At 45.4% G+C, this 15,733-nt stretch overlaps 1 protein-coding gene across 6 annotated transcripts in view; it reads right to left on the bottom strand.

The window, feature by feature from the left end:
• The window catches only part of NFATC1 (nuclear factor of activated T cells 1), a 114,711-nt gene that overhangs the window by 41,434 nt on the left and 57,544 nt on the right, over positions 1 to 15,733 (bottom strand). For 5 of the 6 annotated variants that reach the window (XM_030042057.2, XM_030042059.2, XM_030042061.2 and 2 more), the window contains exons 7-8: positions 6,971 to 7,026; positions 5,566 to 5,698 (exon numbers count right to left, since the gene is read on the bottom strand). In XM_030042057.2, coding sequence (XP_029897917.1) covers positions 5,566 to 5,698; positions 6,971 to 7,026 — 189 coding nt within the window. Of the gene's footprint in view, positions 1 to 1,372; positions 2,916 to 5,565; positions 5,699 to 6,970; positions 7,027 to 15,733 lie in introns of those variants that run through there. The other variant, XM_030042062.2, reaches the window with a different exon arrangement.

Here is a 15,733-nt window from a genome sequence, read left to right as displayed (position 1 = left end):
CCCCCACAGACCTCACGTGGATGCTGGAAGGGAGCGGAGGGGCTGATGCGCCCGGCGATGATGAATTTTGTGATCCCCTTAAATGGAAACAGGGCTCCGACAAAATCTCGCCTGCTTTTTGTTACTCCGTTAAATGGCAAAAGTTAACAACCAGCCACCTAGCAGCCAGAATTATATAAACTGTGACAGCGCATAGTGTAAAAATGAGCAATCGCGATCCGTATTTTTACCTAAAATAAAAAAAAAATACCTTGGGGCCAACCTTCCCCCCTCCCCATCCCTCCTGTTGCCCTGCCCTGATCTGCGCAGGCTTTTTGGCAGCCCGGCTGCTCCCTGGGCTGGATGGAAACACTTCCAGCAGGTCCGAGGCTTCAGGCTTGGCTCAGCCAGGCTCGGTCCCCTCGCACACGGCCCCGGGAACGTGGCACTGACCTAAGGCATTCCTACTGACCCCCATGCCCCCTCCTCCGGCTCCCCAGGCCGGCCGCAAGGCTATGCCGAGGCACTGCCCGCCGTGGCACGGCCGCGGTCGCGTTGCACGGTTAGGATCCTCTCACAACCCGGGCACTGAATTTGGCCCCGCTTCCCCCAACCGCCCCCAAATTACCACCGTTTTGCAGGCGTGGCTAGGCTATATAGTTTTTGCCAGCCTCGAGCGTGAAAATTCAACAAACGCTCGAGAGGTGATCGGCAGAAGCCGTGCTCTGCGTCACGTCGGAGCGGCAACGCTTTGCATCCTCATTTTATTGCTTTCTGCTAAGGCGGCCGGTGTCGTCTTTTCACTTAGAAAGTGAGCTGTGGGCGGAGGAGCCGAGGTGAAACAGAGGCACGGCTGCTCAACGCAATCACTAGAAAACTGCTGATTGTACTCATCTGTAGGGCGGGCAGGAGATAATTTTAGAGCAGAGGCAGGAAGTTAGGAGGATGCTGAAAGCAACGCGCGCAGTGGGCACCGCTCGCCCTTTTCAGCAGCGCGCCAAGAGCTTCACTTTCACGCCGCTGGGCTGAAAACAACAATACCGAGGCACGTCTAGTCACCGCAGGCACGCTCTCAGCACAGCTCCGTACCCGCAGATTCGAAGGGCCTCCGTCCCCGGCAAGTCACTTGCCTACGCGGCCAGGTTTTCAGAGGAGCTCGGCGCCCCGGCGGCTTGCGCGGGTGCCTGCAGGGGGGCAAAGAGACTGCAGAAAAGCTGGCTCTGCGAGCGAAGGCTGCGCGCTTGGAAATCCGGCCCTGCGGGTGGTGAAACGCGTCTCAAAAGAAAAGCTGCCCGGCATATCGACACCATTTTAATAAATACTAGAAGTAGTGAAACGATTTTTTAATAATGCTTTGACAATTAAGGAGCCTGACAGAAACAGAAACCGGAAATACTTCATCATCAACTCTTTGCAAAAGCGTATTTTTCATTCCAGTAAAAGAAACACATCAACTTTCCTTTTTCCATCTTATTAAATATTTCCTAGACAAACGAGCCTGGTTTTGCTTAGTCAAATATCACTACTTGTCTAAATAAAGTTCAAAGAAAAACTTTTCTATGTTCACCATTCTTGATATCAATATTCATTAGATAACAGAAATCATAGAGAGCATTCGCTCCTATCTGCGAAAAATAAGTTCTTGAACACGTTTCCTCTATTTTGATGTACCTACATAAAAGAAATCTGAATAAACAGAGATCTAACCCTTATCATTCAGTGAGTTGTTTAAAGTCTTCTGAGCTGGAGAACTCCTTCAGCTTTCTTAGCAGATGAAAGCACAGGATTTGGAACCACAGCATACATGTCTGGTTGCTTGTGTGCTTCTTCAGCCTCTCCAGATTAGTTTACACCTCAAATGCTACCGCTTACACCTAGTGATTTCAGAAGACTATTCCTCCTGTTTGAAATGCATATTTGGGCCAATGGTATAATAAATTCATCGAAGCAAAATGATACGTGGTCATAAACAGAAATGAAAACCAAGCGTTTTTCTAGAGGGTAGGGTTCACAAATGCGGGGTTCACCAGTGTTTTCCGAAATGTTCTGCTGCACATAACGGAGCCGCAGAGCGTGCCTGCACAGAGCTACGGCAGTGGAGGGACTTTAAAAGCCGAATATCCAAGCACCTGCTGATTGTGCTGTGCTCAGACTGCTGACCGCAGCGTCCGGTCCTGCGCCTTCCTCCTCACATTCTGATGGGATGTGGCAATGCAAAATGTATTAGTACTCACCATATGAGCTGCGGGAATTCACCTGTGCCAGAATGGTATGGAAACTACTTATATTTCTGCGCCAGGCATGTCTGGGGAGGAGTCTCAAGAGCTTACAGACTGCAGGCTCCGGGAAAAAACTGATATGCAATTGCTCAGCGATGCGTAATATTGAAGCAATACTAAAAAAAAATGACATTACAGTCATTTCTGTACAATATAGGCTAATACAGGATTCGGGGATTGCTCAAATTCAGCAGAACAGTAAATCAAAATTTCAATTAAAAGTGGATTATGAGTACTTAGGTTTATGGTCTGTCCCAAGCCAAAGACTTAAGCAAGCCCATTTTCCAGACCTTGGCTCTCATTTGTGAAGCCTCTACTTTTTGTTTTGTTTTGTTATTTCAACTTTTCATTTACAGAGCAGTAAGATTTTAATTTTTACAGCATTTTTTTTTCTTTCTGAGGCAGGAACTCATCTTCACCAAGTAAGTCCCTGCTCTGCAAAACACTTGAGCTAACACAGAGGAAAAGTACAATCCTGCCATATCTCCGCAGCACGGGAAAAGCCTTACGGCGGCGAAACCGTAACACTCTGCTGGAGAGGGCAGCTTGTGCTGGCTGCATGTCACAGAGCTGTACTCCATGGAGATGCTATAGGACCATCCACGGGAGGTGGGATGAGTGAGGCCACGTGTCCCTGGATCCACTGGCTGTTTTCCCCTAGGGAATGAGGAGAAACAGGAGCTACAGGAAAAAAAAAAACCTATTGCTCTGTGGTCTGGGTGGGAACCGCAGAGCAAGCCCATGGCTCTCCCACTGGCTGCACCGTCTGCACGGGCGCACACCCACCCCACGAGCATGGCTAGTGGGATCACACAATATTTAGGCTTTAATCCGTATATGGTATTTTGCTTTGGCACAGTCCAGTTGGGCTGTAAAATATATGTCTAATGTGTGTTATGCAGCTTTTAAAAGATCCCTCACGCAGAAATACCTGCAAAATTATGGTAGGCACTGAAATGTTAGCATTTTGACTAGTCCTAAAGCACAGCAGGAGAAGAAGCTTACAGGATACCATCTGATTTGTGTAAAACCACATCTTACACTCTGACATTTGCTTGTCAAAAACCTACACCTTCTATGTTCAGGAGATTTGTTTAAACAAGAGACAAAGTGCTACCTGGACCAAAATACTGCTTATCTCCTTCACATTTTTTTACACTGATCACACAGTTGTTGTTGACTCAATTTTTTTTTTTGTCATGAGCTAAACTTTGGTTTTCTGCCATGTCTTGAAACATTAAAAGAATGTTGTGACTGAAATCAAATAAAGTAGAACATCCTAAAATGACTCCTAGAAATACAGCAGCGTAAACGACTGATTCAGTCTTTGTGCATGGTTTCTGAATACATAGTCAAGGTGATCGTATATCTTTGAAAGGCACGATGGAAACAGCCACCAGCAACGTAAGGGCAAAACCTTACAGCTAAAACACAGGCATAATAAAAACATACTATCCTATTAATTCTGATGATTGCAGAAGCACATTCACTCTTACCACTGTTATGAGAGTTTGCAAAGAACGCAAGATGTTTTTCAATTACCTATATGCACATACACATATATATTAAGAGAACGTGAGTGGGGAACCAAACAGGAATGGGGGGAAGGCATATTTACTATGAATACCTGCTTCCCTTTACCCTACTCTGGTATTACATTTTTTCTTTCAGGTTTCCCTACATTGAAACGAAAAGATTTCACATGAATTTAAATCAGTACAGCAGACTAAACAAGATTCCCAATGTTTTCAACAATTACCATAATTAAAGATGTCTTTGCAGAATAAAGCCTAGGCTGGTTCTCTGTTGCCTGTCACTAGGTAAATATTCCCATCTCTTCACATCAAATGAAACATCAAATGTTTCAACCTCAGAACGGTGGTAGCATAAACCAACTTTGCAGCAGTGAATACTATTCCCATGGTTTAGAATAAAATGGTAAAAAATGGCCTATGTAAAGGCTGGAGAGAAAAGATGCTGCTTAATAAACAGCAGTTAACAACAGGCATGTATTTGAAATACTTATGAGGGTAACTTGGGTGGTGAGGCAATACCTGTTGGCCTCTACAACAGAGTTTTGTTGCTGAAAAGTGTTGTGCAAGAGAATAATAACTCTTTTTCTTTCCGATTAAAGAGATGAACAGTCTTTAAATATACATAGACGTACCCACTACAGATGAAGTTTGCATAAGTAGGCTGATTCAGTGAAGCATAGCTACGCAGCACATACGCAATAAGCCGTCAGTTGCCCATGTCAGGTTTCCTGTACTTTTACTTTAAATTAAAGTCCTGATAGAAGTCTGGAGTGCATGCAAGCTAACTGGGTGAAATTCCAAATGTGTATTTTATGGGATTTCACCTGCAAAAAGTTGGCAGGTCTCTTCAAGTCATGTGACATGACTCAAGTATTGCTTTGTGGGAATTTCCCTCAGAAGGACTATATTCACTTGGAAGGTCTATGAAAAAGCATTAACCTAATCATTTTTCTAATTCCTCTTCCTTCCAAAACAACAACAAGAAAACAACCACCCTTTTTTCCTACTTTCCCCAAAAAAGTGTTCTCCGAAAAAGAGCCATTTCAAATAAAAATAAAAAAAAAATCTAAATTTACTTGCTATTAAAATCTTCAAACAAGCCTGCTTGGAATTCATCTAGCATGAGTGACTTTATTGTCACTTCACAGCCACCAAAATAAGCTTCCAAAAAAGCTGGAACACGTGTTTGTGAACATTTCCTATACATGAAGCATTTTTTATGGAGCACTCTGATCTCCGTCCACATTGTGCTTTTCATCGCTACCCAAGAGCAGCATCAGCCTGGAGTGCTATTTTCACCCCGTGCAAGACGGCAAGGTGCAGGATGACTGGAAGGAGAATCCCCACACCACCTCCAGCTCAGAGCCCAGCACGCTTGCAATGCTGTGGTGCAAATTCAGAAGTATTATTCAAATGCAATGTACCCTCTGGGGCCGCAAAATCAGACTGAGGGTTGACAGCAACTTAGCAGAGAGCTCAGAGCGTTCACAATTTGTGGCTACACGTGAGTTTGTCCTCCCAAAGGCAGAAAAAATCCTTGTTCCGACAAGTCTCTGCCACCAGTATAAAAGAAAATAACTGGCAGAGAAAATCTCTTGTGTGGGCAGCACAAAGGCAGCTCTTATGGTTTGATTCTCACTCTCATTTTATAGCGCCAGGTATACCTCCAAATTACTCAGGTGACTAAAGAATTATCAGAGCCATGTATCTTTCTAAGTAATCATCATTATCTCTCATTTTTACTAGCAGAGATAAGGAATATATTTTGTTACCATTAGCAGGAAGATAGGTGAAAAGCTGGTACTGGCTTCTCTTTCTCTTGCCGTTGCAGACATAGAAGTTGACCTGAACAGGGCTGGTAATTCTCTGATTGCGGAAAGGTGGTATCTCAACCACCAACGAATTCTGCAAAAGCAACAAATCAGAAAGTCAAGGCATGACAAAGGCAGTCGAGCTGTACAATGGCATTCACATGTTAACCCCGAGAAGGAGGCACCTGGGCTCACAAGGAGGAACACGTTCTCTGCAGGGGAACTGGTGGGCTTTGTGGGCAGGGATGGCCTCTGGCCACCCCCAGTGTCCGTGCCAAGGACTCCAGAAGTAGGGAAATAAGATTTTAGCACGGCTCAGGTCTTTACACAATCACTAGCCTTCACCTCTTCCCTTTGGACAGCAAATACGATACCACAAGGCTCTATCCCTCCTGCCTCTGACAACAATCTCGGGACCACAATCAAATCGTGGTCTCTAACTCAGCAGGAGAAAGCACAACCGCTTGGCTGGCAGGTCATCCCCAGTATATCTCACCCTAACACTCCTCCTAAATTAGGACAGGCATATGATTATTCAAATACTTCCATTTTCCACAGTGAAATGGTTTTTACTCAGGAGGGTTTAAGCATGCTAATTTCTGTGGATGGGAGATGTTGCAAGAACATCTAGTGCTACAGGAAGAAGGGCTGGAGAGCATGTAGATGATCTTCCACTGTCAGAAACCAAATGCTCCAGCACGGGGCTAAGGAACGACTTAGCTGCTAGGGCATCAGCTTACACAAACGCACAGTGAAATCTGCTATGACCATCAAAACCTCCCTTGGCACTTTTTGGAAGCATAAAAGGGAACGCTCGTCTTAGCATTTGGCCTGCATTCAGCTGAGGTCTTTAAATTGTTTGCCTGCATGTCTCCAGCAGGTTTGCAGCTAACAAACTGTTGCATATTCCTGCAGAGGTGGAATAGTGGCCATATTTCCCGCCTATAGTCATGGCTGAGGGAGCCACGCTTCTCCGACCCTCGGGCTGATCTCCTGTGAGGGGACTCACATTTCTTCTGCTGAAGGTAGACGAAAGCCAAGGAAAATGATCAGAAATTGCTTTGGGAGCAGAGGGAAGAACTGACCCGGCAAGACAGAAGATGAGCAGACAGGGCTGGCCCATCCTGGACAATGAAAAAATATTTTCCAAATGGTCTCTCCTACTTTCGGGATAGCTTCCAACAAAGGCTTTTTACCCCATGCTCCCATTAAAGGAAGATTTCCAGGAGGGGAGGCCTTAAGTACTTGTTCTGTTTCAGTGGGGAGACACGGTGCCAAAGCCTTGGAAATCCCTCTTTAGTAACAGTGCTGGAGAAGGCAATATATATTTTTCATCTTGATGTTAAAATATTTAAGGCAGACTTACTGGCTTGCACATTTCTTTGTCGGTTTTGGCTTCCATTTCCCACACATGGTGACCATCTAAAAGACAAAAGAAAAAGACATCTAGTTCCGTCCTTTTTTCCTCTCCCAAGCCTACAAAAGAATGACTTTTGCAAAAAAATCTCTTTGAAGGGGCACTGCATATATGAAAACCAGCTCTCAAAACACGTTGCCCAAGCGTTGCCCAACCAAGGAGGCCATGCGGGTAACCCGTGACGGGGTCCACTTAGCTTTTTTGAAGGGGGAACCACAATCAGAGCGCATGATGGGGGAAAGCCACCGGGAGTTTATTCTGCCACTAGCTTGGACCAAATATGCAACTGTTCTATACCTTAGCTTCCCAGACTTTCAGACAAAAATACTGCTACCTGTGAGGCCTTTTGATCACTACCTATGCAGTAAGTCATATTCAACATTAATATTAAACAAAACAAACCAAGCAGTATTAAGGAAGCTCCTCAGCCATGCAGTATTTCATTTTAGTATACTCCTAGTCTGGCTTGTCATAATTCTGCTGCTTGGATCAAAAGGCAAGGCCATGGGCTGGGAAACACAGCTTTTGACTCCATTTTAAAGTTGGTTTAGCTCAGCTACAGTGGTCCTACCTACAGTTTTCTGGAGCTGCTTCTAGTGGTGTGTTGGGTCCTCCTAATTTACTGTATTTCTGTTTTCAAGCAAACATAGATTTAAGCCACAGCTATCACTTTTTCTGGGGACCCGTCTTTTGGAAGAAATTGGTTTTGTCAGGTCATTTTTCCTGCGCCTCACTGATACAGAAGTCACTGGTCAACAACAGGGTTTTTTTTTTTTTTTTCTTCCTTGTGGCTTCAAGACTCAACAGCAAAGATATTAGAAAAATAATACAAAACGTAAGGTTTCCATTCTGCAGGCCTAGAAAAACACAAATGTGTACGGAAGGCCACAAGCAGACTGCTGTCTAAGTTGGGCAGCGGGGACACATGCAGCTTCATGAGTCCCACCATTGTCAGATGTCACCAGAATGAAAGGGAAAATGAGACTTTATGTCATCTCTTTTGTATATTTATTGCAGCATCGGGACATGCAAATGCAAATATTAGTTATTTTGAACTTCATCACATAGACGTGGGCCTGCCTTAGAAAAACAGCTCTCGGCAAGGTAAAAGAGTGAATGCACTTTTTCTTCTCTCTTCGCTTTCATGGCCAGGATGGAGGTGACGCATTTAGAACGGCCTGATTTATTACAAATGTCTGTAAATAATATTTTTGTGTACAGCTGTCCTACTGTGAAAGGAATGCTGCTGAGGGACTAGCCCCGGCGATTGTTTTAACGTCCAAAACCCCTTTCTTTTTAACGTATGGAAAGAAGTGCAACGTGAAAGCTGCAGCATAAATAGCAGAGTAGATTTGGCAGGTCTTTCTGTAGGAAACAATTAGCAGATCTACCCTTAGTTTCTTCCTACATTTTAAATTGTGATGCTGGAAAAGGAATCCCTTCAATTGGTACTGCCACGTTTGGCTGGGGGGAGAGAAGGAGCAGCCAGACCGTGCTCGAGTCTCCTTAACGATGCCTTTTGAGAGCGCCAGAATTGAAGCAGACTTCTCGGGAGGACTGGCGATCACTTCACAATTTATCCAACAGATGCTTCCCCCGAGCTGTCAGTAGAAAAAACCTGACCAAAATTCAGCAAGCCAGGACACATCCCTCGTCTGGGAGCAGCCTCCTTTATCTCCCACCCCCTCCCCACAGAGCCCCCGTAGCCTTTCGTGTCCTCCCCAATTAACTCAATCAGTTGTAACAGTAACACAACACTGACATTATCACACGTTTTGCAAAGTCTAGGAACTTCTGCTTTGTAAGGGGTTTGTTGGCTTTTTTTTTTTTTTTAAATCTACAGACATCCAGACTAGTAGTTAACATGTGTTCAATTTGCCTTTGTAAATGGATTACCAGAAGTTCAGGTTTTTTGCTATGTTTAATTTCTGCTTTGCAAGACGAATGATCTGATTCAGGTTTCTGTTTTTTATTTCCTGCCGATACTTCAGTAAAATTCAAAACGACTCCATCTCTAGCTAATCTTTCAATTACTTCACGCGGCACTGCCTTTATGCGCTTTTGAAATTTTTATGATGACAAAGAGAGTTTGTTCAGAAATATTTTAAATGCTGTAATCTAAACTATTAGGAAAATAAAAATCCAGAGCCATGGCTCGTCTTTGGAAGCTAATAAGAACAATACGGGTTTCGCTCCAAGAAATTCCCTTGAGACTGTCCAGACCATCGCTGCTCAGCGACTGAGGGGAAAGGGAAGAGAGGGAAAAAGTAGGGAATAGACAACTCATTAACAGCTAGTGACATTTCGTTTAACAAAAACACAGGGAGGAAAAGTTGTTATGAAGCAAGAGACTGAAAAAAAAAAAAAAAAAAAAAAAGACAATTCCTCATATTACGTCTGGTGAACCAAGAGGGAAATCTCAACGCCCACGGACTGGGACCAGCTCCAGGAGGGAAACCTTAGACCACTACGTCAACCTCTTACAGTAAACATGTTTTGCAGGTTTACACAGTTCAGCTGAAATTAAAAAAAAAAAAAAAAAAAAAAGAGAGAGAGAAAGAGAGAGAGGGAAAGGAATAATGTCTGCGGAACAGTTTGTGGGAGCCCGAAGCATCAAGACAATCTGCCTACGCCGGAGAAAACGGTTTTGCCCCCAGTGCCCGTACGCTGGGGACCTTGGCGAGCAGGCGGGATGCCGCCTCCCGTCAGCGTGCGCTGGAGGAGCGAGGGCTGCTCGACCACAAAAGTTTCCATTGTACGCCTGCCACATCTGCAGCAGCCCGCCTGGTTCGGGGCCCGAGGCAACTCCCTCCTGGCCGCCGGCCAACCAAAGTACACCAGAGCAATTTATACCTTTCCAAAATGCAAATAATTCAAATTACAGACATAACACAAAGCTGAAGCAGACACATTTCAGGCATTCCCGTTAAAGTTTACTCTCTGGAATTACCGTACCCAAATGGGCAGTTGTTATACGGGGAGGGGGGGAGACGGAGGCAGCAGAGGAAGGAGAGGAGGAGGCAGGGAGGAAAAGGGAGAAAAAGGCTTTTCCAAAGGTCTTATTTCATTCCCTTTCATTTCGCTATTTACTTTTACCAAGTAATAAGAAGTGTCTTCTCCAAACCAAATGCCTGGCTTTGTTTTGGCGTTTTTAAGATTTATAGCGCAATATTTCGAACAGAAAGACATCTCTTTATATAGCTAAAAAGTTGTGTCAAGGTATTATATTGGGTTTGTTTTATTTTGTGTTTGGTTGGGTTTTTTTTTTTAACAAAAGGGAAATAAAAACAAAACATCCGCGCATGGAACCGCAGGCAAAAGCCCTGGCGGAGCGCCCCGCTGCCCCGGTGCCAGCAGCAGCAGTTGATCCGTCAAAGCCAAGGCTTCACCTGGGGACCCGTGCCAAGGGCTGGAAGAAGGACCCTCGAATCCCTCCTCCTCCTCCTCCTCCTCCTCCTCCGAAGAGGCAACGCGGGAGCCCGGCAGTGCCGGGGGAGCGAGAAACCCCCCGTTTGGCACAGGCTCCCCGACTGCGCCCGGGCTCGGCGCTTGCACTGACAGGTGGCCATCAGCGCCGTCGCCAGCTGAAGACACCGGGTTTTGTCAGGAAGCCTGATATTTACAGACCGGTCGCTGTTATTTATAACCACCCCTGCTTCGGGTGGACTTCGACACCAGCCACTTCAGCCTATTTTTTTTTTTTTGTTTGTTTGTTTTGTTTTGTTTCGGCACTGTGACACTCGGAGCACCTGGGATTGCTAATGATGAAAATACTGCGAACCTACCAGGGTGATGCGGGGTGGATTTTCAGCTTTGCAAAGCATAAACACCCTGTTTTAACAGGCGGCGGCTGAAGGGTGAATGGGCCTTTGTAGTCTGCTCTTATCAGCCGCTCGCTCCAGCGTTAAAGGAAACTGCGCACAAGTCCAGAAGTAAAAATACTCTAATTCATCAGGGAATTCCCTGCAGTATGAGTCACTGAACGGCTTCCCCACCACACCCAGCTACAAGATTTCCACATAAAAAGGCACTGTAGAGGCCTGTTTTAACACAGAAGCAGCGCTAAAAAGTAGCTGTGTAAATCTAGCAGCATTACTTATTCACACATAAAGCCTAGCAGACCACGACATATGGATTTTCTTCGTAGAAGAGTAACACAAAGAGCTGTGAAGACTTTCCAAAGAAATTTTTCTACCGTCTTCCCCACCTTGCTGCCCATCAGGACAGATCCCCCAGGGTTTCCAGGGCTGGGTTTACCTTCGTACCCCAGGGAACTGCAAGTGTAGTGCCAGGGGTTTGCAAGCTCACAACAGTCAAACCACCAGGGCAACTTTCATTACAGACCGATGGATGGCAGAAAGGGGAAAGAATATACAGTACCAAAAAAACCCCAAGCCTGGAAACTCAGGAGGGTATAACATCTGGCAACCACTTAAACCTTGCCTCTATGAAACGGGCATAATGGGAGCGTTCAGATATATTTAAGTGATTTCACTTTACTACACGAGGTTAAAACAGTCTATATTCTTTAGTAGTCCTGTGTTCACATGAGATACGAGAAGAATAGACGTTATCTAGGATTTCACTGCCTGTACACGGTGTACATTTTACACTCTTCCAGCCTGCAGCTCAACAGAGTTTGACTGCACTGGCTGGGCTGTAAATCTCTATTTACATTCATATATTGCGAGTAAGATGGTGAGACTAGCTCTACCCTCTCAAAGGAATCCACTACTTGATTAATGTATTGTGGGATTACCCTAAACAATAATGCCTATATTACATCCCAGATTACTTTAACATGTCGACAACAGGCAGTGCACAGATGCAATGAAGAATGATTATACAGCGTAATTTTGAGGTGCTCTGCAAAGGTCGTCTACCTTCCTATTCAGCCCTGTTTTTGCATATTCAAATCCCTTAGGAGTGAAGGATTTGCAAGTTTTCAATTTGCACCCCAACCCCTTTTCCCTGGGAAGTACACTCACGGTGCTGAGACGACTGATCTGTGAACACGTCCGGAAGGAGAGGATGGGTTTCCAGCCAGAGAAGAGGATGAAGACTGAGGCGAAGTCTTGTCATTCAGACTTAAAGAGTCACCCAGTTTTGTGCAGAGATGCTACCAGCTTCCAGGCAAAGGGCAGGCTGGGCCAGGTCTGTGCCTGGGCTGGCAACGAGGCGGCTCTGTGGCTTGGAGAGCACTCACCACGCCAGTCCTGGGCACGACCCACTGGCACTGTCTCACCTGCGCTGGATGTGCATTGGCATGGGTGTACCAGTGCCGGATTTTGCTCCGGAGGCAGCGGCCTTTCGGATCTGGGGATGCCACAAGGAGCCGGGGCACTTTTCTAGGCTGGTCTTGCAGGTGTCTTGCTGTGAACAGCATTTCCCCAGCTGGACACCAGCAAGCTCAGTAATCTGTGGATGGGTGGGAGTCTATCCTTGTGTTTGCACACCGGTGTACGTTTTAAAGACATTTACAAGAGACAGGCTCTAAGGATGAACCAACGCCAGCCGAGCAGGCTGCCATGGGACGGACGCGGAAGATGGGGCAGGAGGACAGCAAGAAAACATTCAGAAATGCAGAGGGAGCAGAGAATAACTATCCGCAATGTAAGCGGCCAGGACCTTTCTTTTGACCGCCCCGTCTGCCTCTCCAGCCACCTTGATCTCCCCTTTGCTCTTCCACTAATTTTGCTATGAGACCACACGGCTGGTCTGATTTTCACCTACTTCATTTCCCTCTTCCTTGCCAGGAAGACCCCCAGCTGTTCTTCTGCCCTCCTCACAGCCTACCGTCCTGCTACGGAGACTTCCCCCATAGCTTTGTTCCCCGTCCCTGGCACGTCTTCTGGCATGCATCAGTCCGTGCGCAGCAGGGTTCACGCATAACTGACCTACTTGTATTTCCACATCAAAGCTGCTATATTTGTTTGTGTGTCCTCATAAGCATTTTTGCAGCATAGGGATTTTGTCCATTCCTTCAGCTATACATTTCTGCAGTACTGAGCTGAGTATTACGTAGACTTAGGTGTGTCTGTCATGTATATGATGCTCTCAAGTTACTTTTCCTCTCTTTTTTACCTTAAATTAACAATAAAAAAGCCAGGCAGCCACCAGGTGATAAAATCCAGTACAAACTGTATCCTACAGTACTTTGGCATCTGTGCCAGACATGCGCTTCCTCTCTGGTTGCTCAGCTGGGCAAGCCAAAAGCTGAGGGACTCACTTTGCGTAAACAGTGAGCCGTTTTAGCTGCTTTTACCACAGTATGTCTAACAGACTTAATTATTCTGAGTTCAAGTGTCTGCTAATGAACTGTAATTTTAGTCCAGGTAATTAAAAGGAGGCACTGTGCTGACAACTGACTGATCAGGGTTCATTTTGAGCCAAAACCATTGGAATGACCTGCTAGATCCTATTTTTGGCAGAATGGAAGCTGGTTATGCAATTTGTGCTCTCTGGCACCTCCCCCTATGCAAATTACTGTTGGTCTGAGGGTTTTATTTAATAACTCAGTAATTTCAGGTCTAAGACACTCAACTTCCACGTAAAGCTGGAGCTTGACATCCCTGCAAAATCTCTCTAGAGCAGGCGGGTCGAACCAAGCACACCCAGCACAGCCACCCACCAGCAGTCATGACAATACTTCACTCTGTCTTTGGTTACACTCGTGTCATCTCCTTGTCTTCACAATTTTACTCTCCTCTGGGAAACTCTAGTAGGCTAAACCTGTGACTTCGCAGCTGAAACTGAGTAAGATATTCCTGGTCCATCTTCTTCAGTCTAATCTGTCTCATATTTTCTCAGAGACTACTGGAGTAACAAACCTCACAGCCAGTTTAAACCAAGTTCCAAATTTTCCTTCCATGAACAATTCTTTTCCTCTACTTCTGTGCTTGATGCCAACACCACCACCTGTACTAGAGCTACTCCTGCTTCTTTCTCATCTTAAGATGTAAGTTTGATTCAAATGCTTTCAATTCTTCCTTCTTGATTATTTTTTTAGACACAAACTTTTCATTCTATCTATATGGCCACAACTTCTCATCTTCCAGAGACATCCCATTATGGTAACTCCTCATGACTTTTTAGCAGAGTATAAACAGTAAGCTTTTGAATGGCATTTTTATTTTTTCCATCTCATTGTCCCCCGCCATGTCCCTTTTCTTGTTTCTCTTGTCCAAGAAGGTCAGGCTCAATCTTAGAGGTCCCTCTTCCTCGCCTCTGATTATCTGCCTTGACATCAGCTTCCTTGCAACAAGGTACACCCTGAAAATGTCTTCTCTCTCTGTTCCTCTCTTAAATGTCATTGTACTCTCTTCCACATTGCTCTGGAAGGTGTCATCTTACTCCCTCAACAGACCTGAAAGGAACATGCTCCTCTTCCCTCAGGTCTCCCCACTTTTCCTGTGATGCCCACCTGAGACATGAACCAACTCTTCATGATGTCAGGGAAGCAACAGATGACGATGAGTTGTGCTTTTGCAAAAGATGTAGACGATCCCTCCAAAACCCAAGTACTTTGGAGGTATCCCTTTGTATTGGTTTATGTGGCAAGGTTTTGGTAGTGATGGGGCTGTGGAGAGGACTCACGCTGGGGCAGTTGTGGACTGACCGCAGCCCCCATTCCCCATACCCCTGCGCCACTCGGGGGGAGGAGGTAGAAGTCAGGAATGAAGGACTGAAGTTGAGCTTGGGAAGGGATGAGGGGGTAAAGGTGGTTTTTAGTTTTGCCTTTGTTTCTCACTACCCTACTCTATTTTTAACTGGCAATAAATTATTTTCCCCAAGCGGAATCTGTTTTGCCTCTGACGGTAACTGGCAAGCAAGCTCCCTGTCTTTATCTTGACCCATGAGCTTTTTCATCTTATTTTCTCCCCGCTGTCCTGTCGAGGAGGGGGAGTGAGAGAGCGGCTTGGTGGGTACCTGGCAGCCAGCCTAGGTCAGCCCACCACACTTCTTCCCTCTACTGTCTTTAGGCACTGATTGCTTCAATAGACTCTCAGCTTTCTGGTAAGGGCTGTGAATTTCTGTGTGTTTGGACAGAGGGTCCTACTGGAACAGCAACAGTAAAAACTATCTGAAATCTTGTGCTAGTTACAAAAGTTCAGAGACAAAGCCTTGACTGCACAGATACAGCTGCTTGAAGTCACTTAGTCTGGCAAAGACATGAAAGAATAAACTTCAAGCATGCAGTCACAGTTTCTATAATTAAAAATTTACAGGATTACTCAGACAAGTGACTTTTAACTAGACACCATATGGTTATTCCTTATTTCTCTGTTGTCCACAGTAAGTATCTGTGATTGATTGAACTCGTTCTTCACTGTGAGAGCAACACCCTGGATGAGGCTTCTTGCTACTGACACCATCTCATGTGTATGGCTGCTGTCCCGCTCTGTCTTTGCCATTCCCTAGACTAAACAGCCAGGAAAAACTGAAACGTGCTGACATTTCCTACAAGCTACATCACTGCTCCTGCGTGCGTGTGAAAGGGTTCCACCATCAAATGACTCCACCATTTGATGACACTATTTGCCCAAGGATATTTATTTCTGGGCAGCGGCCAGAAACCCCTTCAGCTATCAATACATCTCTAGGAAATAGGTTCAAGTGACCTTCACATGAACTCTGTGCTCCCAACTTGTAAGCCTTTGAAGTTTCCAGTTTATCTAGTTTCCAGAATTTTTAACCTCACTGCGCATGAGT

Source organism: Aquila chrysaetos, chromosome 18, assembly GCF_900496995.4.
Source record: "Aquila chrysaetos chrysaetos chromosome 18, bAquChr1.4, whole genome shotgun sequence".
Lineage (NCBI taxonomy): Eukaryota > Metazoa > Chordata > Aves > Accipitriformes > Accipitridae > Aquila > Aquila chrysaetos.
The sequence above is the reverse complement of the archived record's forward strand: the minus strand, read 5'-3'. Positions and strand labels throughout refer to the sequence as shown.